This window comes from Stigmatopora nigra, chromosome 1 (assembly GCF_051989575.1).
Source record: "Stigmatopora nigra isolate UIUO_SnigA chromosome 1, RoL_Snig_1.1, whole genome shotgun sequence".
NCBI classification, from domain to species: domain Eukaryota; kingdom Metazoa; phylum Chordata; class Actinopteri; order Syngnathiformes; family Syngnathidae; genus Stigmatopora; species Stigmatopora nigra.
The window spans coordinates 4052501-4073890 of NC_135508.1; the positions used below are offsets into that span (position 1 = coordinate 4052501).

The 21390-nt window shown below is 35.1% G+C and overlaps 1 protein-coding gene across 10 annotated transcripts in view; it reads left to right on the plus strand.

The window, feature by feature from the left end:
• Window positions 1-20095, plus strand: part of LOC144196167 (peripheral plasma membrane protein CASK-like) — a 42457-nt gene extending 22362 nt beyond the window's left edge. For 2 of the 10 annotated variants that reach the window (XM_077716139.1, XM_077716142.1), the window contains 17 exons: window positions 1155-1276; window positions 1908-1985; window positions 2190-2270; window positions 6311-6499; window positions 7505-7583; window positions 7665-7750; window positions 8316-8384; window positions 8464-8532; window positions 8605-8640; window positions 9729-9767; window positions 11538-11734; window positions 12696-12811; window positions 14058-14138; window positions 14207-14287; window positions 14357-14559; window positions 15476-15559; window positions 17123-20095. In XM_077716139.1, the coding sequence (XP_077572265.1) occupies window positions 1155-1276; window positions 1908-1985; window positions 2190-2270; window positions 6311-6499; window positions 7505-7583; window positions 7665-7750; window positions 8316-8384; window positions 8464-8532; window positions 8605-8640; window positions 9729-9767; window positions 11538-11734; window positions 12696-12811; window positions 14058-14138; window positions 14207-14287; window positions 14357-14559; window positions 15476-15559; window positions 17123-17299 (1787 nt within the window). In that variant the 3' untranslated portion in view covers window positions 17300-20095. Of the gene's footprint in view, window positions 1-1154; window positions 1277-1907; window positions 1986-2189; window positions 2271-4315; window positions 4519-6310; window positions 6500-7504; window positions 7584-7664; window positions 7751-8315; window positions 8385-8463; window positions 8533-8604; window positions 8641-9728; window positions 9768-11537; window positions 11735-12695; window positions 12812-14057; window positions 14139-14206; window positions 14288-14356; window positions 14560-15475; window positions 15560-17122 lie in introns of those variants that run through there. The other 8 variants (XM_077716141.1, XM_077716175.1, XM_077716143.1 and 5 more) reach the window with 6 other exon arrangements.
• Window positions 20096-21390: the final 1295 nt, after the last annotated feature.

Here is a 21390-nt window from a genome sequence, read left to right on the forward strand (position 1 = left end):
AAATTGTGAATCGGGGGGCGTCTTATATTTTTATAATTGTACAATTCATCAATTTTAAGGCAATTTTAAGGGTACGGCTATATGCGAAGGCAGCTAATATGCGAGAAAATACGGTCAATGAAAAATTCCACCCATAAATGCAACAATATATTCCTGTCACTTATTGTACAACTCAAAGTCTAGAAGATACAGTAGTTGTTATGAATTTTAACTGCCGTTTCCAATATCTGAGGATATTGACACGAGTTATGTTATTTTTCCCTTGAATGTGCTCCTCCTTGCAACTATCCACTATGTGACTTTGTGAGCTGACCTTCTTTCTAATGTCATACTGACACCACTGCTACTTTTCCTCTGATTTTGCTGCATGTGTGGGCAATGCAGCAGGTACTCCAGACAAATTAACTGTTTACTTGTCTATGTGATTGTCACTTTTGCCTGTACTGTGTTTATCCAGTCCTCCTTTTTTTGCCTGTTTGTCTGTTGTTTGTTTCTGTTGGTAATTTGTACAATCAGTTTTTGCATTTTGTCTTGAACGTTTTGGTCTGGTCTCGCGATGGGTTCTGAAAACGAAGTCAATGCAAATGCGCGGGGATAAAAATGTGTTACAGGACTACTCAATTTCGTAAAATTCCAATTTTTAAAAAATAATTTTACTTATTAAATGTTTGACTTTATTCACGTAATATCGTGACCATTCTTCTCCCCAAGATGGCGCCGTCACGTGGAAGCCAGTGGCAGTAGCTCTGTCCACTCTTATTTGTTTTTTGTTTTACAGCCCTTCTATATATTTTTTAATGGCATTTTAATATTTCTTAATACATTCCTTTTTACTTTACTTTGTACTTTATACTTTTTACTTTAATGATGAGTGATGAGTATGATAATACTTTAGTCCTTTTTTCCTGTTTATGTTTCATATGTCCTGTTAACGGATGCACTTTTTTATATATATCGTATCTTGTGCTGACCCCGCCCATCTGTCAAATTTTTGACCAAAGTCCACCGGTACAATATTATTGACTTTTTTAATAGGAACCCATTGGGCGATCGGACTGAACGCATCTTTTTTTTATTTTATTTTTTATTAATTTTTATAGCACCCACTTCATTTTTTTAGTGGCTAATGTGTGTGTGTGTTTTTTCATACTTAGGAGCAGTATCGCAGGTTTTGGACAGTCTAGAAGAGATTCATGCTTTGACAGACTGCAGTGAGAAAGATGTGGACTTTCTCCACAGTGTCTTCCAGGATCAACATCTCCACACTTTGTTAGATGTAAGTCAAGCTTCTTGTGCATTACCTCTATTTCACGTGTGTCAAAGTGGTGGCCCGGTGGCCAAATCTGGCTCGACGCATCATTTTGTGTGGCCCGGGAAAGTAAATCATGAGTGCCGACTTTCTGTTTTAGGATCAAATTAAAATTAAGAGTATAGATGTATATTAAATTTAAATATTTTCCCCTTTTAAATCAATAATTGTCATTTTTTAATCGTTTTTTTATGTTTTTAGTTCAAAAATCATTTTGCAAAATCTAAATATATATTTAAAAAAAAAAGCTAAAATAAACATAGTTTTAGATCTTTAAAAAACTGTTTATTCATGGCTTTTAATCCAGTTCATTTAATCAATTTACTTAAAAAAAATCTAAATATTATATCTAAAATGGTCTGGCCCACATCAAATCGAGTCTGACACCCTTGGTCTAAATCCATTTTATTTTTCATCTGTTTTTTATTCTTATTGTTTTGGACGTTTTCAAATTCAAACCAAAACAAGTCAGGAAAAACTCCAAGTATTATTTAAAAAATATATATATACATATATTTTCACCGCTGTATGAAACAAAACCGACGATCTCAGTTGCTTATTATATTTAATGGTGCTGTTTTTTCCATTTTTTTTGCAGCTATATGACAAAATCAACACCAGGTCGTCCCCACAAATTCGAAATCCTCCCAGTGATGGAGTACAGCGTGCCAAAGAGGTAAACTCTATAAAACCCAATCATTTAACCCTTTCATGCACAAGTTATGATTTAGTTTATAATTTTCCTTACTCCCATATAGTTTAAAGGTCTCATACCTGCAGCCCAGGGGTTAAATTATTCCCCCTGGGACAATATTTTGTAAGAAAATCATTGGTGTCATTGTTATTAATGTTTGTTTTGTCATTTTTTTCTCCCCTAAAGGTGCTGGAGACCATCTCCTGTTATCCAGACAACATCGAGGCCAAGGAGCTTAGAAGGATCCTTACACAACCACATTTCATGGTAAGATTTGCACTCATAATATAAATTTTTGGGTTTTTAATAGTGTTTTTATACCTGCCATGTTGGGTATGGACTAAATTTGAATAAAGTTGGTTGTGTGCATCTTTCTGACTGGCACGGCCACTAGTGCGGAGTAGATATCCGGTTTGAGACTGCTGCGTTGGTGGTCTCGCTTCCCTTTCAATGTGTGGGAAAGTGACTGCGCTAAACCGCTGTAATTCAAAGCAATTCTGAAACTACACACACATTTTTCCACTTCACAGGCTTCCGTAGACACCTTTAATGTTGTTTAGTTAGCATCACTGTCTAGTTCAGCCTTGGGCAAACTACGGCCCGTTAGGCTTTTTAATCCGGCCCGCCGACGTTGTCCAAATAATGTATTTTTGTTTTTTTTCTCCCAAGATGGCGCCGTCACGCGTTAGCCAGTGGCAGTATCTCTGTCCACTCTTATTTGTTTTTCGTGTTTTATAGCCCTTCTATCTTTTTTTAAATGACATTTTAATCTTTCTTAATACATTCCTTTAATACTTTACTTTGTACTTTATACTTTAATGATGAGTATGTTAATACTTCAGTCCTTTTTTTCTGTTTATGTTTCATATGTACTGTTAACGGATGCACTTTTTTATATGTTATCGCATCTTGTGCTGACCCGGCCCGTCCGTCAAATTTTTAAAGTCAATGTGGCCCCCGGGCCGAAAAGTTTGCCCAACCCTGGTCTAGTGTGTTCCGCTATGTACCTTTATCTTGCATTTAGTAGGCTTCCATAGCCACGGGAATTAAGGGAAGTTGTCAATCATTGCATGATTTTTCTTTTTGCACGCTACAAATCACTCGATGTGAAAAGGAACCGCATCGAAAACCAAAACAAGGAACATATTTTCACACTTATAAAAGGGACCCTTTGATAGTCCGCACTCTCATTTTCGGGTATATCATCTGTTTTATGTCAATACATTGGCCGCTTCTTCAGAAAGCGTGTGTTATGCTATCCGCCTTTGTATGTTATGCTATCCGCTAGTGTTTGTTATGCTATACGTTGGCGTATGTTATGCTATCCGCTAGTGTATGTTATGCTATCCGCTAGTGTGTTTTTTTATCAGCTAGTGTTTGTTATGCTATCTGTTAGCATATGTTATGCTAGCTGATAGTGTATTTTATGCTATCTGTTAGCATATTTTATGCTAGCTGATAGTGTATTTTATGCTATCTGTTAGCATATGTTATGCTAGCTGATAGTGTATGTTATGCTAGCCGCTAGTGTGTTATGATACCCACTGTCGTATGTTATGCTATTTGTTAGTGTGTGTTATGCTAGCCGCCAGCGTATGTTATGCTATCTGCTAGTGTATGTTATGCTAGCTGCTGCCGTGTGTTATGCTACCCACTGGCATATGTTATGCTAGCTGTTAGTGTATGTTATGCTAGCTGCTAGCCTATGTTGAGCTATCTGCTAGCGTATGTTATGCTATCTGCTAGTGTATGTTATGCTAGCCGCTGGCGTATGTTATGCAACCCACTGGCATATGGTACGCAAGCTGTTAGCGTATGTTATGCTAGCTGCCAGCGTATGTTATGCTATCGGCTAGCGTATGTTATGCTACCCATTGGCGTATGTTATGCTAGCTGTTAGCATATGTAATGCTAGCTTCTAGTGTATGTTATGCTATCTGCTAGCGTATGTTATGCTAGCTGCTAGTGTATGTTATGCTATTCGCTAGCGCGAGTTAAGCACATCGACTTTTAAATGCGCCCTATAAGTGTTAAAAGACGGTATAGTTAAAGTTTTGTGTCTAGACCACAGAAAGCCAATTATGGACTTTGCTGGTGTGAATATGCCCTGAATGTATTTTTTTCAGGAGGTAGAATGATACCACAACATACAGTGGTTTTCAAATTAAAACAAAAATGGATTCCCCAGAATTTATCTCACATTCTTTGTGTGTCAGTGTGGGCAATTAGGAGCTTCTGTGTTATAAGTAGGAGAGTGTATGCAATCCGCATAACTAGCCTAGCCACAAAGCTGCTTAGCACCTGAGCTGGTGAGCGAGGATAGACTCGTGAGGTGGTGGAAAAGCTAGAAATCACTCAAAGTGCTTGGTCCTGTTGTTGGGATGATTGTTTGGGAGCACAGCTGCCGGGTCTCACGGATAAATAAAAAAAAAACGGGACAGGAGACGAGATTATGGATGTACTCGGGGATTGATCATAAAGGCTTGAGGATTTTGGAAGGGATTTCCTCTGGAAGGTGTACTATTTTTGTGTTTCCGAGTATTTCTGGAGATTAGTATCCATGATTGCATACATAGTAAATGAAAGCTTGCCTGTGTATGTGTGTCCAGAATTTATATTTACAATTTATAAGATGGAATAGTTAAATGTTAGAGAAATTCAATGACCAAAAATATTTATAATTATGTGCTGAAATGGAGTATTTTTTTGTGTGTATTGCAGGAAAACAGTGAATACTTTTGTAATCAGGCTTAAATTTGCAATTGAAAGACACTTTTTGGTCCGCTTTTATCCTGTTAGCCCACATTGCCTTGTGATCTTACGGAGATTGCTTTTTTCACACGCACGCTATTGCAGGGGTAGGGAACCTATGGCTCGGGAGCCATATGTGGCTCTTTTGATGGGTGTATATGGCTCTCCGCCTTTTTAAAATCATATTTTTTCTTCATTAGACAGACGCTTCTGCATGTATACTCTGATTGATACACATTGATTAGCAACAGTGAAATAATGTTCTCGAAAGAATTCATACTTTTTGGGTGGTGAAATTACCGTATTTTCACCACTATAAGGCGCACCCTCAATGAATGACATTTTTTCCATATATAAGGCGCACTGTCTATTTTGGAGAAAATGTAAGACTTTTAGTGTGCTTTATAGTGGTGAAAATACGGTAATTGCTATTGACTTCCAGGTATGAAGCACTCATTACTTCACAGTCACCTCTAGAGCCAGCCATTGTTGATGTTTTGGATTTTTTTGTATAAAATCGTGCAGTGGGGGAGGAGCTATATGATGGAAGATTTTGTACACTAAGATGGCATCTGATGCATAGTTAACAGTATTGTTTCAGTTCAGGCGTTTGTGTTTTTTTAATATCCGACAGTGGTGGTTTTTCGTTTTCGTTTTTCCCATAGATAAGGCGCACTGGATTATAAGGCGCACTGTCTATTTTGGAGAAAATTTAAGACTTTTAAATGCGCCTTATAGTCGTGAAAATACGGTAATAATAAATGCTCAAATCTTCATGTATTTTTACTTTTAAATTCTTTGTATGGCTCTCAAGGAATAATGTTTGAAAATATGAATCGTCAAAGAGGTTCCCGACCCCTGCGCTAGAGTTACATGCAGCTGAATCAGTCCATCAAAAACTAGGGTACTCTGAGAGCAGTTCTAGGCAGAAAAAATAAATATTTGGTAGAGTGGGCATTCCCCTTCAAAGTCCTTCTATTGCAAGTTTTTACGCTCTAATGAAATGATTCAATTTGTCTGAGTCTCCACTGCCTATGCCAGAATCTGTGTTTTTGATGATGTCACTGGTTTCAACTATGCAGAGGCAAACGGTTACAAAATTACTTGTTATTGCACATTTTCAATCGTTATGAATGTCTCTGAAATTTGATCATTTAGCTATGAATACTCACTCAAAAGATTTTATCATTTATCGTATTCTCCGGACTATAAATTACACTTTTTTTTCCATATTTTGGCTCTGCATGCCACTTATTTTTCCCACTATGACCGGCAACAGCTTCTGTTGTGTTTTTTAAACCTTTTATCCAAAAAAATGATTTTTTACATCAATAGGGAGCTATTTTGTATATTTATGTGTGTATATGTGTGTGTGTACAGTGGGTCTTCAATTCTAAATCTCCCCCTGTGTGAATTAGCCCATATGTTATATGCTAATGCTAATCAGCTAGTTAGTAAAAACATACAACAAGCAGGTCAGTGACAGGAGCTGGATTAGTGTAAGCCACACAAACTGTTAATGTGTGTGTGTGTGTTTTTTGTTTCTTTGCACTCAGGCTTTGCTGCAAACACACGATGTGGTCGCCCACGAGGTCTACAGCGACGAGGCGCTCCGAGTGACCCCTCCGCCCACGTCCCCTTACCTGAACGGCGACTCTCCCGACAGCACCAACGGAGACATGGACCTAGAGAACGTCACCAGGGTCCGACTGGTTCAATTCCAGAAGAACACAGATGAGGCCATGGTGCGTTCGCTGTTCGCCATAAACTAATTTGAATGAAGTTGGATTACGATGCAGAAACACTCTAATGTAAATGTTATCTAACCTTACACTAAACTTAATTCTAATAATAATAACCGGACATAGGCTTTGTCATCATCATTGACTCGACAAAAGCCTAATTGTCATCATACCCAGAAACTGTGTATGACGAAATTGGTAGTGCTTCTACATAAGGTGTCATTTTATAGGCAAAAGACCCAAATAAGTGATCATTTCGGACTCGTAATTTGGCATTCTACCGTTATGGATACATCGCATCACCCCCCGAGCAAATCACTTACCTCTCACTTACCTTCAGTCAGCCAGTAGGAGGCACATATCTTTCCATATTACCTCACCCTGCAGTTATTACACAGAAGGGATTGTGTGTCGTGCTACCGCAAGTTTAGAGTTCTGATGGATGTGGGGAAAAAACTTCTATTTGTCTACTTTGAGGGACCTATAGCGTCTATTGACTATTCTAATTTTGTTTTAAATTTTTACACCTTTCTCTATTTGCCCCGCCTCCACCCTGACTTTCAGATACAACCTATCGAGGGTTGTTTGCTTTTGACTTCCCTTTAAAATATTCAGAAAATAATGCACACAAATTTCCTCACAATAGGATAATGCACTGCCACTTGCCAACGAGAAGTAGTATATACTCCTCTCGTATTAGCGATAGCTCCGCCATTCGCACTGACTAACAAGAAAAAAACACTGAAAAAGACATTACACAAGGGAGTTGTGACCTGAAAGACAATGGCCATGATGTTCTTATGAGCAGCCAATCGCGTCCGCTGTATACTCGCATATCAAAATGTGTCTTGTCTCAAGATAAATATCTGCCAAAATTTTTACTCGTATCTCAAATTATTCATATGTCGAGGCACTCTTATGTCAAGGTACCACTGTAAATCTACAACTATTTTGATGGTTGGGTCCTTGCTTTGAATCCAAGTTGATAACTTGCCTTTTTTTTTGCAGGGCATTACGCTGAAAATGAACGAGCTCAACCACTGCATCGTGGCCCGAATCATGCACGGTGGAATGATTCACCGGCAAGGTCGGCTTCCTTTTTCACGTTTATACGTTCGTCGTCCTATGCCGCGACGATGACCTCAGTCTTTGTACTCCTCAACTTCAGGTACCCTGCACGTTGGAGATGAAATCAGGGAGATTAACGGCATCAGTGTCGCAAATCAAACAGTGGAACAGCTCCAAAAAATGCTGGTGAGTAATTATTGTCGTGATACAAAAACGTTTAGTAGAACTACAGTGTTCCCTCGCTACTTCGCGCTTCAGCTATCGCGGACTCAGAGCTTCGCAGATTTTTTTCAGGAAAAAAATAAATAAAAATTGTAAAGATATGAAGTTAAAATTATAAATTACATCATCTTACAAGAGGTGGAAACAAAATATTCAATAAGAATTAGTAATTGCATCAAAAAAAGGCCAAAGAAATGGTCAATAACATGGTGAGAGTTCAGGAATGGCATTGATGACGTCATGGCTCTTTACAGGCGTATCTTCACCGGCCAAAAAAAACAATGTTCACAACTCCCAATAACGATGTTTCTTACGTGCAAAAATACTGCAGAAGATCCTCCATGCGGACTACTATGATGTTTTTGCTTGGTGGTGCTTTTGTGCACGTGTTATACATTTCTTTAAGCATTTTTGAAGGGGCACCCCTACTTCGCGGAAATGCACTTATTGCGGGGGGTCCCGGTCCCCATTAACCGCGATAAGCGAGGGAACACTGTATGTGACTATGTCGGCATTTGTTACCCAACAGAGGGAAATGAGAGGAAGTATCACGTTCAAGATTGTACCCAGTTACCGGTCCCAGTCCAAGTCTTGCGAGGTATAGAACCAAATGAGCCCTGTTTGGCTAATATGGGCAAATAAAGGACAGGAAAGATATGACACTCTTTATTTGGCAGAAGGAGTCACCAGATTTGTCACAACATTCGGCTGCTAATGGTCATGCAAGTGTCAACAGCTCGATTCTGGTAAGTTGATGTTGAAAGTTTTTGAAAGAATTTCTGCAGATTTTGACAATGATATATTTGTTACCCAAATAGGACCTGCCAGCAACAATTCAACCCAAAGCTCGTCAGGTGAGTTTTCCAGCAAACTTTTAGTTGTTGTCCTTTAAATTGTACATTTTTAAAAAATCAATGTTGGCCAAAAAATTTTGTGTGTGTGGATGAACCATTCCTTTATTTACTTAAATCAGGGGTGTCATACTCTGGTTGGTTCACGGGCCGCATTAACGTTAACTTCGTTTTATATGGGCCGGACCATTTTAGATATATCTAGATTTTTTTGATTTTTCTAAATTGGATTAAAAGAACTGGATCAAAAGCCCTAAATAGTCAGTTTTTAGAGATTAAAAGCAATGTTTATTTGAGCTTTTTTTATTAGTATTGGAAAATGTCTTAATCATTTTTTTAAATTTCAGATGGAAACTAAATATGTTTTTAAAGCTAATATGAAAATATGGAAAATATTTGTATATTTATTTATAGATTTTAAAAAATGCTTTTTGGACTAAAAACACAAAAGAAAATAATTAAAAATATTTTTTTAAAGTGGAAAACCAAAAATATTTGTATATATTTTTTTTAGATTTTACACAATGCTTTTTGAACTAAAAAACACAAAAGAAAAAAATAGATTAAAAAAATGCATTTATTTGATTTTAAAAAGTGGTAAATCAGGAAATGTAATCTACATCTATCATCATTTGAATTTGATCCTCATGAAACTCATGATTTACTTTCCCGGGCCGCACAAAATGATGCGGCGGGCCACATTTGGCCCCTGGGCCGCAACTTTGACACCTGTGACTTAAGCAATCAGATAACATATGTTTAGCAGGGTTTCTTCCAGAAAAGATGCAAAGCCACATACATTTTTGATGAATAGATAAATATTTTGCAGCACTTAATCTGCGAACCCACCAGGCTTATAAATTACTGGGAGAAACTCTGGTTTTGTATTCATGAGCTCAGTGTAATAACAAAACATTAAACATGTGTAAACCTCCACATTCATAAAATGCATGACTTACTCACTTAACATTGAGAGCTGATAAAATATGTCACGTTCTGCTCACAATCGCAAGTGAGACTTTTGTTTGTGCCCCACAACATATTCTACTGCATGATTTATGTGTAAGTGTGTGATGCTCTCAACTCCATAGATCTCCAGACCCGCTATCCAGGACAAATTGTCCATTAAGGTAAGATGTCAAATAGGGGAAACGGGTAAAAGTAGATTCTGGCTCTCTCATTTCATCCCTGTCTTCATTAAAATTATATATTTTGTATGCTTAAATAGGATTTAAGTTCAGAATATTTATGAATATATCTATGTTTTAGCTAATATTTGCTTTTGGAGATTCTAATACAAAAAGGTTCAAATAGGAATAAGTTTTTGTTGTTGTTTCATGTTCAAAAATGACTTTAGTAATTGAGGTTCATTCCAGAATATGAGTTTCTTTCACTTTTGACATTTGAACTACCGTATTTTCACGACTATAAGGCGCACCGCATTTAAAGGCGCACCCTCAATGAATGACACATTTCATTTTTTTTCCATATATAAAGCATACTGGATTATGAGGCGCCCTGTCTATTTTGGAGGAAATTTAAGACTTAAGTGCGCCTTATAGTCGTTAAAATATGGTAGTCTTTTTGGGAAATTCGAAAAATAAAACGCAGTTTCTGAGTCTGTGTTCCAAATCTGTAGAAGCAAAGGGAAAGAAAAACTTATAGATAGTTAAAAAAATGTGTATGTACAAATATTTTCTTATTCTGGAATGATCCATTTTAGCATTTAGCATTAGCTCCAATGTTCCCTCTAAGTTGCGCACTACTCCCATCTTCTCCGCGCACAGCAATCATATGGAGCGCAAAAAATAAAATCTAACCTTTATTTTTTTCATGATGGCAGCCAGTGGCAGTAGCTCTGTCCACTCTGTCAATCTTTTTTTGTGTTTTACAGCCCTTCTATCTTTTTTTAAATGACATTTTAATATTTCCTAATACATTCCTTTTGACTTTACTGCGCAAATAGAAGAACAAGTGGTGAAATCGGGTGAGAACTGTCTAAATCTGGGAACCATTCATCCGCCAGGCCGCCCATTCATAGATATTACCGTATTTTCACGACTATAAGGCGCACTTAAAAGTCCTAAATTTTCTCCAAAAATAGACAGTGAGCCTCATAATCCAGTGTGCCTTATATATGGAAAAAAACAGAAAACCAAAAACGAAAAACCACCACTGTCGGATATTAAAAAAGCACAAACGCCTGAACTGAAACAATACTGTTAAATATGCAGATGCCATCTTAGTTTACAACATCTTCCATCATATAGCTCCTCCCCCACAGAAAGATTTTATACAAAAAAATCCAAAACATCAACAATGGCTGGCTCTAGAGGGGACTGTGTAGTGAGTGCTTTGTACCTGGAAGTCAATAGCAATTACCGTATTTTCATGACTATAAGGCGCACTTAAAAGTCTTAAATCTTCTCCAAAATAGACAGTGCGCCTTAATAATACAGTGTGCCTTATATATGGAAAAAATGTCATTCATTGAGGGTGCGCCTTATAATGCGGTGCGCCTTATAGTCGTGAAAATACAGTAATCATTACATTTTATTTTTACTAAATTATTTATGTGTAGTAGACATGCAAATGCTTATGGCAAGTGTGATACTGGTGTGTGCCCATAGTGAGCAATGATGATGTTTCTCACACTGGTACTCAGTGTGCTCAGGGAGGTTATCTTTCTGCCCAGACCAACCAAAAATTAGAGGGAACATTGGTTAGCTCATACTGACATTTTAGCTACCCTTATACTTACTCCCTTTACTACTGTAATGTTGATTAACCAGTGCTGCCTTTGCATTTGTAAGAAAGACTCAACGTTTATGTAGATGCTAAAATCGCTCACTTACACATTGTCAAAGACAAATTTGCGTCTGACTCTTTTGCCTCTGTAGATCTACGTCCGTGCTCAATTTGAGTACGACCCGACAAAAGATGACCTCATCCCCTGTAAGGAAGCGGGTATTCGCTTCAGGGTGGGTGACATTATTCAGATCATCTCCAAGGATGACCACAATTGGTGGCAGGGAAAGTTAGAGAACACCAAGAATGCCACAGCAGGACTCATTCCTTCACCGGAACTGCAGGAGTGGTGAGAAACCATTTGTGTGCTCATTTTGGATGTTTTAATTCATTTATTTATTTAATTAAAATATATGTGTGTACATTTCACATACTATATGTACAACACAAGCAAATCAATTGGGCTTTAGCAGTATCACTACTCCACCACCAGAAATCTATCCAAATAAAATTCTCTTGGAAGTAGTATAAACTATTTATCTTCAACATAATGTGTCTTGCACTTTTAATGCATGGCAATAATTTCAGAGCGCCATACATAACACACTTGCTTGTTTATAAACAACTATATTGTAGTCAGTTTTCATTTTCAAAACGTTTACACTACCTGTATCAAAGTGGCGGCCCGGGGGCCAAATCTGGCCCGTCGCATCATTTTGTGTGGCCCGGGAAAGTCAATCATGAAGCCGATTTTCTGATTTAGGATCAAATTAAAATGAAGAGTATAGATAATACATTTCCTGATTTTCCCCCTTTTAAATCAATAATTGTCATTTTTTTTAATCATTTTTTTCTGGGTTTTTAGTTAAAAAAAAATTAAATCTAAAAATATATATAAAAAAAATTCTAAAATAAACATCTGTGTTTTTAGTTTAAAAATAATTTTGTAAAATCTAAAAATATATATAAAAAAGCTAAAATAAACATTATCTGACTTTCCCCCTTTTAAATCAATTTTAACTTTTTGATCATTTTATTCTGTTTTTAGTTCAAAAATCATTTTGTAAAATCTAAAAATACATATAAAAAAGCTACAATAAACATAGATTTTAGATCTATGAAAAACGAAATATTCCACGCTTTTAATCCAGTTATTTTAACCTATTTATAAAAAAAAAGAAAAATCTAAATATTATATCTAAAATGGTCCGGCCCACATAAAATCAAGTTGACATTAAAGCGACCCACGAACCAACCCGAGTCTGACAACCCTTGACCTAAATAAATCCCACCAACCGTGATGTTTGCAGGCGCGTGGCATGCATCGCCATGGAGAAAACCAAACAGGAACAGCAAGCCAGCTGCACGTGGTTTGGAAAAAAGAAGAAACAATATAAAGACAAGTACTTGGCTAAGCACAACGCAGGTAAAAACACGGCATATTTCATTCATTCAAATACGGTCGTAGCCTTGTTGCCTGTAGCCGGAATCTGTCTTATTCTTGGATGCCATGTGATTTTTTTATTTAATATTTTTCCCTCCGTTTAAATTTGAATGTATGTCTTATTAACCCTTCCACTCCCACCCTCTGCCCATTTCTCATGCTGTCCCATACCCAAATGACTTGGCTGCATGTAAGTACCTTCAAATAGCTGGAAACCAGCTTCTTTTTCCTTCCTCTTCTTCTTCTTCTCTCTATTTTTTATTCCTTGTCCTTCCTAACGTGTGTTTCACTTTTTAATCAGGAATTATTTTTTTAAAGTAACGACAAATAATGTAGTAACACGCAGCTAGTGTGGTCTTTGTTATTGTATGACACATATTGCCATATTTTGGACTATGAAATACACTAAACACTGTTTTTTGCTATTATTTTTGTCCTTATAAAGATTCAGTAATCCTCTAAATACTGATTTATTATATACCGTATTTTCCGGACTATAAGTCGCACTTTTTTCATTGTTTGCCTTGGTCCTGCGACTAATACTAAAGTGCGACTTATGTTTTTTTTTTTTGTCTAACAACCAAAAGCATTTTTTAAAAGTTTATAGTTACCCAAAAAAACTGTAAATGTTACATTAACAGCTGCTTATTTTACTTTTAAGTGTTTGTTTTTGCTTTCTAATCAGATAAAAATTTCCCTAAAATGTGGCTTATACTCGAGTGTGATTTATAGTCCAAAAATATGACATTTCATTTATTTTCCTTTTCTTAACAAAATAAAATACATTAATAAAAATGAATATTTGAGTCTTTGAATGACAAAAATAAAAAAAATAGAGGGAATGTTAACTGCCTTCCCTAAAATGCGGCTTATACTCGAGTACGATTTATAATAAAAAATATGGCAATATTTCGTTTTTTTAACAAAATAAAAGCCATAAATAAAATGAATAAATAAGTCTTTCATTGACAAAAATCCCCAAAAATCAAAAAATAAGAGGGAATGTTAACTGCTTTCCCTTAAATGCTTTTTATACTCGATTTATAGTCCAAAAATATGGCAATATGTCATGAATATTTCAGTCTTTGAATGACAAAAATCAAAAAATAAGAGGAAATGTTAACTATTACTCCTCTTTTTTTCTTCCAATCTGATCCATTTCAATACTTTCATGATTTTATTTATTTTTTTACATTTTTGTAAGACCTTGTCTGTTATATTCCATCAGTGTTCGACCAACTAGACCTGGTGACATACGAAGAAGTGGTTAAACTGCCTTCATTCAAGAGGAAAACACTAGTTTTACTAGGTATGTAAAGTCTACCTTAAAAACAAACCCGATCCGCCGCTTTAACCGCCATCTTTGCTTCCGTCCAGGTGCACACGGAGTCGGTAGAAGGCACATCAAGAACACGCTCATCACCAAACACCCGGAGCGCTTCGCTTACCCAATCCCCCGTAAGAATCCCGCCAAAAAAAAAACACCTGAGGATTTCAAACTCAATCTTTTCCTCACAACTCCGTCAGACACGACCAGGCCGGCGAAAAAAGACGAAGAAAACGGAAAGAACTACTACTTTGTGACGCACGACCAGATGATGCAGGACATCAGTAACAATGACTACCTGGAATATGGTAGCCATGAAGATGCCATGTATGGAACCAGGTTGGAGACCATTCGACAGATCCACGTCCAGGGCATGATTTCCATTCTAGACGTTGAGCCGCAGGTAAGAGATACCACTTAATTCAAGGTATGGTTATTAGGATATCCCTGATTTGATCCAAAGTGCAGTTTTTTATCTCATTAGACAAAAAAAATGCCTTCCCTAAAATGCGGATTATATTCAAGTGCGATTTATAGTCCAAAAATATAGCAACATTTCATTTATTTTCCTTTTCTGACCAAAATAAAATACATTATTAAAATAAATACCGTATTTTCTCGACTATAAGACGCACTTAAAAGTCTTAAATTTTCTCCAAAATAGACAGTGTGCCTTATAATCCAGTGCGCCTTATATATGGAAAACAATAGAAATCCAAAAACGAAAAACCACCACTGTCGGATATTAAAAAAACATAAACTCCTGAACTGAAACAATACGGTTAAATATGCAGATGCCATCTTAGTTTACAAAATCTTCCATCATATAGCTCCTCCCCCACTGCAAGATTTTATACCAAAAAAATCCAAAACATCAAAAATGGCTGGCTGTAGAGGTGACTGTGTAGTGAGTGCTTCATACCTGGAAGTCAATAGCAATAAGTGTATCTTCACGACTATAAGGCGCACTTAAAAGTCTTAAATTTTCTCCAAAATAGACAGTGCGCCTTATAATACAGTGCGCCTTATATATGGAAAAAATGTCGTTCATTGAGGGTGCGCCTTATAATGCGGTGCGCCTTATAGTCGTGAAAATACGGTAGAATATCCTCCTCTCGTATTAGCGAACAAGCACCGCAATTTGCACTGACTAACAGGGAAAAAAAACACTGAAAAAAATCCAACGCTCCGCCCAGTGCTCGTAGATATCTGTTATACACGAAAGAGACCTTACACAAGGGAGTTGCGACACTGTATTATGTTCACTTCAAAGATATTTGCTAATTTAAAAAAGTATTTCCGCATTTTCCCCGTTTTAGGCGCTGAAGATTCTCCGAACGGCCGAGTTCGCTCCCTACGTTGTCTTCATCGCAGCTCCCACAATCACACCAGGCCTGACGGAGGTAAAGTCAACTCACTTGTTGGCCTTTGTATGTTTTTTTGCACACCTCACTCCATTCTCGCATCGTAAAATGTCGGTCCCTTTCTCGAAAAACATTTCTCGTCTGTCCACTTTGCTTGAAGTATGTTTGTCTTTTTCTTTGGCATGCCTTTTTTTCACCCCATTTGCAATGGAGATTCCAAAGTGGTGTCGCAAGCTGCCTGTAAGTACAAAGCACCCCTTTTGTGAATATGTCAAATCCCTATACAGTAATCCCTCGGTTATCGCGGCTTCACTACATTGTATTTTTTTTTCTGGGGAAAACGTTTTTTTCATAGTTACATTTTTTGTGTATGTTATATAGAGACATTTATATGTCTATATATATGTCTATATATGTGTCTATATATATATATATATATATATATATATATATATATATATATATATATATATATATATATATATATATATATATATATATATATATATATATATATATATATATATATAGACATACGTATATAGACACACACATATATATGTATATATATGTATGTATATATATATATATATATATATATATATATATATATATATATATATATATATATATATATATATATATATATATATATATATATATAGACATATATATATATATAGACATATATATATATATATATATATATATATATATATATATATATATATATATATATATATATATATATATATATATATATATATATATATATATATATATATATATATATATATATATAGACATATATAGACATATATATATATATATATATATATATATATATAGACATATATAGACATATATACATATATAGACATATATACATATATAGACATATATACATATATAGACATACATACATATATAGACATACATACATATATAGACATATATACATATATAGACATATATACATATATAGACATACATACATATATAGACATATACATATATAGACATATACATATATAGACATATACATATATAGACATACATACATATATAGACATATATATAGACATATATATAGACATATACATATATAGACATATACATATATAGACATATATATAGACATATACATATATAGACATATGTAGACATTTATATAGACATATGTAGACATGCATATATAGACTTATATAAATAGACGTATGTAGACATATATAGACATATGTAGACATATATAGACACATTTAGACAGTTTTTTATAGATCTAAAACAATGTTTATTCTAGCTTTTTTATATATTTTTAGATTTTACAAAATGATTTTTGAACTAAAACCAGAAAGAAATGATTAAAAAACTCCAATTTCTGATTGAAAAGGGGGAGAATCAGGAAATTTAATATACATCTATACTCTTCATTTTAATTTAATCCTAAAACAGAAAGTCAGCACTCACGATTTACTTTCTCGGGCCACACAAAATGATGCAGCGAACCAAATTTGGCCCACGGGCCGCTACTTTGACACCTGAAACTATCAAATACTTTTACTGGAATAACCCACTTGTACATTCTTATTTTCCCCTCCTCAGGACGATTCGTTGGAAAGGCTCCAGAAAGAGTCGGAAATGCTGCAGCAGACGTACGCTCACTACTTCGACCAAACCATCATCAACAACGAAATCGACGACACACTTCGCCTGCTGGAAGAAGCCGTGGAATTGGCGTCCAAAACCCCCCAATGGGTCCCCGTATCCTGGGTATACTGACGTTCTGACCCCAATGTCGTACGATCAAAATCCCGTGTTGTCATTTGAGCTACGATCGGGTAAGAAATAAGTGCGCCGCCTTGCGGGTTTGACTCCACTCTAGCCCTTATTATTATTATTATTATTATTATTTTTTTGGGTCTTTCAAACGAATGGTCTCCAAGGCCTGATTGTGTACATATATACATATCTGCGATGATATCGATGCTAAAAAAAAAAAAATGTTAGGTGAATTCTGTCCTTACATAGTGAAAGACTGTGTGGGGTGTGGTCTATATTTTATACGTTTGTTTTCAATGGGACGCACGACTGATTTCAATGACAAGGCAATAGAAAGAATCACCTGAATAACTTATGAGATGCCATTGACGGTGATAGATAAACCAGAGTTGCTTTAAAAATTTGCATTTTTTTATTATTATTATTATTTTTCTAAACACTAAATACATGCTAACAGGCATATTGTTACAACTAGTATTGTGACAGTAGTATTTTGTGGCGCCCGATTCCAATAATCAGTTGCTCGGGATTGGCCAATTGTGATACAAAGTGGTCGGAAGTAATTGTTTAATTGTCGGTCAGATTTTGCTTAAAAAAATGCAAAACCGTAGTAAATTTAAAAAAATAAAAAGACAAATTAATCTAAAGAATCCAGTTTTTACGAGCTTGGAATTATTAAAAAAAACTATAAATAAATTAAATTGTTTTAATTGGGAAAACACGAATAAATGTTGCTAGCATAGTTCACTACTTTAATGAATCTGCACAAAAACACGCAGGTCTGTTACAAAAGTATACAAAAAAAACAATGTATAACTTAAAACTGTGGATGTAGCTCAATAATTGTCTTGAAAAGTGCAAAAAAAGTGATTTTAGTGCTTATTATTCCACTAGTACATTAGCTTAGCTCATCTGCTAATCACAGTCCACTAGGCTATTTTTTCCAACTAATGGTGATACAAAGAGGTTGGAAGTAATTGTTTAACATAGCTTGGTCAGATTCCGCTTAAAAAATGCAAAACAGTAGTGAATTTCTTTTTTTTTATAGACAAATTAATCTAACAAATCAATTTTTTTCAGCCTGGAATCCTAAAATAAAAAACTATAAGGACACAAATTGTTTTAATTGGGAAAATACGAATAAATGTTGTTAGCATAGTACAGCACTTTAATAAATCTGCACAAAAACACGCAGGTCTGTTACAAAAGTATACAAAAAGTACAATGTATAACTTAAAACTATAGAAGTATCTCAACAATTGCCTTGAAAAGTGTAAAAAAAGTGATCTTGGTGTTATTATTCCATTAGTACATTAGCTTAGCTCATGTGCTAATCATAGTCCGCTAGGCTACTTTGTCCAACCTTTCTCTCCTAAATTAGTAGATGGTACTTCTTGGCTGGTTTATATATGACAAAATTTGGTAGTTTAAGCACTTTTGGAATAGAAAACCTTATTTTATACTTTAATAAGAATATTCGCACAATGCGATCATGGTTCGGATTAAAATTTCATAGTTTTTGGTATCGGGCGCCATATTTTCAACAAACTATTTAACATGCCACAATTAAGCTAATATATCAGAAATAATAGCAGAACATGTTTACTTTAAAGACTAGCATTATTTGCCTATATTTTTTTTAACATTTTCTCTCAAAAAACGGTACGATTTTTTTAATATATCCAGCAAAATGTACATGTTGGATATAGACCAATGTTTGCGTTGTTTTTTGTTTTGTGCTAGCATTACTTCTATAAGCTTCCCCAAATAACAGAAACATGGATATTAATGGTACAATGTGTGGTAAATTTTTGGGGGAATTTGAAGTTTTGATGCATGCCAATAGAATTTAATCATGTAATGTTTTTTTTCAGATCGGCTTCATTTTTTGGCGCCATTATTTTACAACTTTGGCACACAAAAAAATGGTCTGTAAAGGTCTGTATGACAAAGCTACTTTGTTTTGGCAAAAAAAACAAAAATTGCAGCTCTGGAGCCACAACTATCATCGTAAATGGCACTGATTTTTTTTGTTTTTTTAAAGATATTTGGAACATATGGGTCCAAAACAGTTGAACTTCGAAGCACATTCAAAACTGCCACAGTGTGCACAAGTCAGTTAATGGACACCAAATCCAACAAAAAAAAAACGAACAAAAAACAAAAAAAGCACAGGAAACTTGGCAGTTTCAGCCTCCATTTTGTCGACCCCCGACCTTTGTTTACATTGGAATTTTTGCACAAAAAGCACGCGCGACTTAGCTAGCTAGCTAGCTAGCTAACTCTTAACGAGTCAATGGTGAAATGAATCCCGGGGAGGAAGTTTATAACATCTATGCACCCCCTAGATATGAAATGTTACGACGTTAACGGTTATTTGTTTAAAAAAAAAAGAGAGGAAAAAAAGTATTCTAATTTTTGAGTAAAGGAGTCAAGATTTTCTGTGTAAATGTTTCAATGGTGAGTATGTCATTTGCGTGAAAAACCAGAGAGCCAGTGTTTAATAATGTCTAAAAAGATGCTCTGTGTGTGTATAACTAATTGGTGACGCTTTACCAGAAGTAGCACAAAGCTCCCCGTCAGTCGATTGGTCGCTCGATTGGTCATTGTTATTTTTTAAGAGTCAAAGTTGCTTTTGTGCCTCTTCAAGTGTTCTCATTTTAAGTCGTGTGGAAAATGACTTCTGTACATGTCCAAAGCAGCTTTTGTGTATGACATGATTTGTTTTTGTTTTTTTTGTTATTTCATTTTGTAAAGAAAAAAATATATACAGTATCTTCAATTCAAAAAAACGCAGTGACCTGTTTTTTTTTTTTTTTTTTTTTAGGGGGGTTGGGTCTTATTGTATTTTTAAAAATTATCCATGTTGTGGAAATTGGCCAGTAGGAGTCGTGACCGGACGTTTGGTCGCCGTTCTTTTGGTCCCTTTTGGTCGTCGGTCAAATGTACTTGGTTATTAAACAGTACTTAGAATATTTAACAGTCCTTAGATATTTAACAGTACTTGAATATTAAACAGTATTCAGATATTAAACAGTACTTGGATATTAAACAGTACTTGGATATTAAACAGTACTTGGATATTGAACAGTACTTGGATATTGAACAGTACTTGGATATTGAACAGTACTTGGATATTGAACAGTACTTGGATATTGAACAGTACTTGGATATTGAACAGTACTTGGATATTAAATAGTACTTGGATATTAAACAGTACTTGGATATTAAACAGTACTTGGATATTAAACAGTACTTCGATTTTAAACAGTACCTCGATATTAAACAGTACTTCGATATTAAACAGTACTTAGATATTAAACAGTACTTGGATATTAAACTCTCTCTCTCTCTCTTAGATATTAAACAGTACTTGGATATTAAACAGTGCTTGGATATTAAACACTACTTAGATATTAAACTCTCTCTCATGAATATAATTTTGATAGCTGGTTTCAACAGTAAACTGTCACCATTTGACCGGCGACCAAAATACTTTCTTGAAGAAAAAGACATTGTATAGTAAGGCTGTTTCCTTTAAAAATATGACATAGCATAGTGAGGCATTTTTCTTTAAAAATTGACATAGTATAGTAAGGCATTTTTCTTTAAAAATTGACATAGTATAGTAAGGCATTTTTCTTTAAAAAATTCACATAGTATAGTAAGGCATTTTTCTTTAAAAATTGACATAGTATGGTAAGGTTTATCATTATGGGTAGACCTGAGAACGTGCTACAACGATGAACCACTAGATGTCACTAACTGCTCACAATATATACAGTCCTATCATCTGTAACATTTAACGTCATTGAAGAATTACATTTTTTACAGCGGACATCATTAACCATCAAAACGTGCATGTTATAATTGTTACATTTTCTTAGAAAACATTTCATGATCAAATATTATCACATTTCTTCTTATATTTAGTCTTAAGAACCATTTCATGATCAAATATTATGACATATATTTTTATGTTTACGCAAAGAAATGACAGTTGCGCTAATTGCGTAAGGGCATCTTCTTCGGTTGATATTCTTTGTTAATGTCAGCATCATCGCCCTCTATTGGTCACTAATCACCGATTA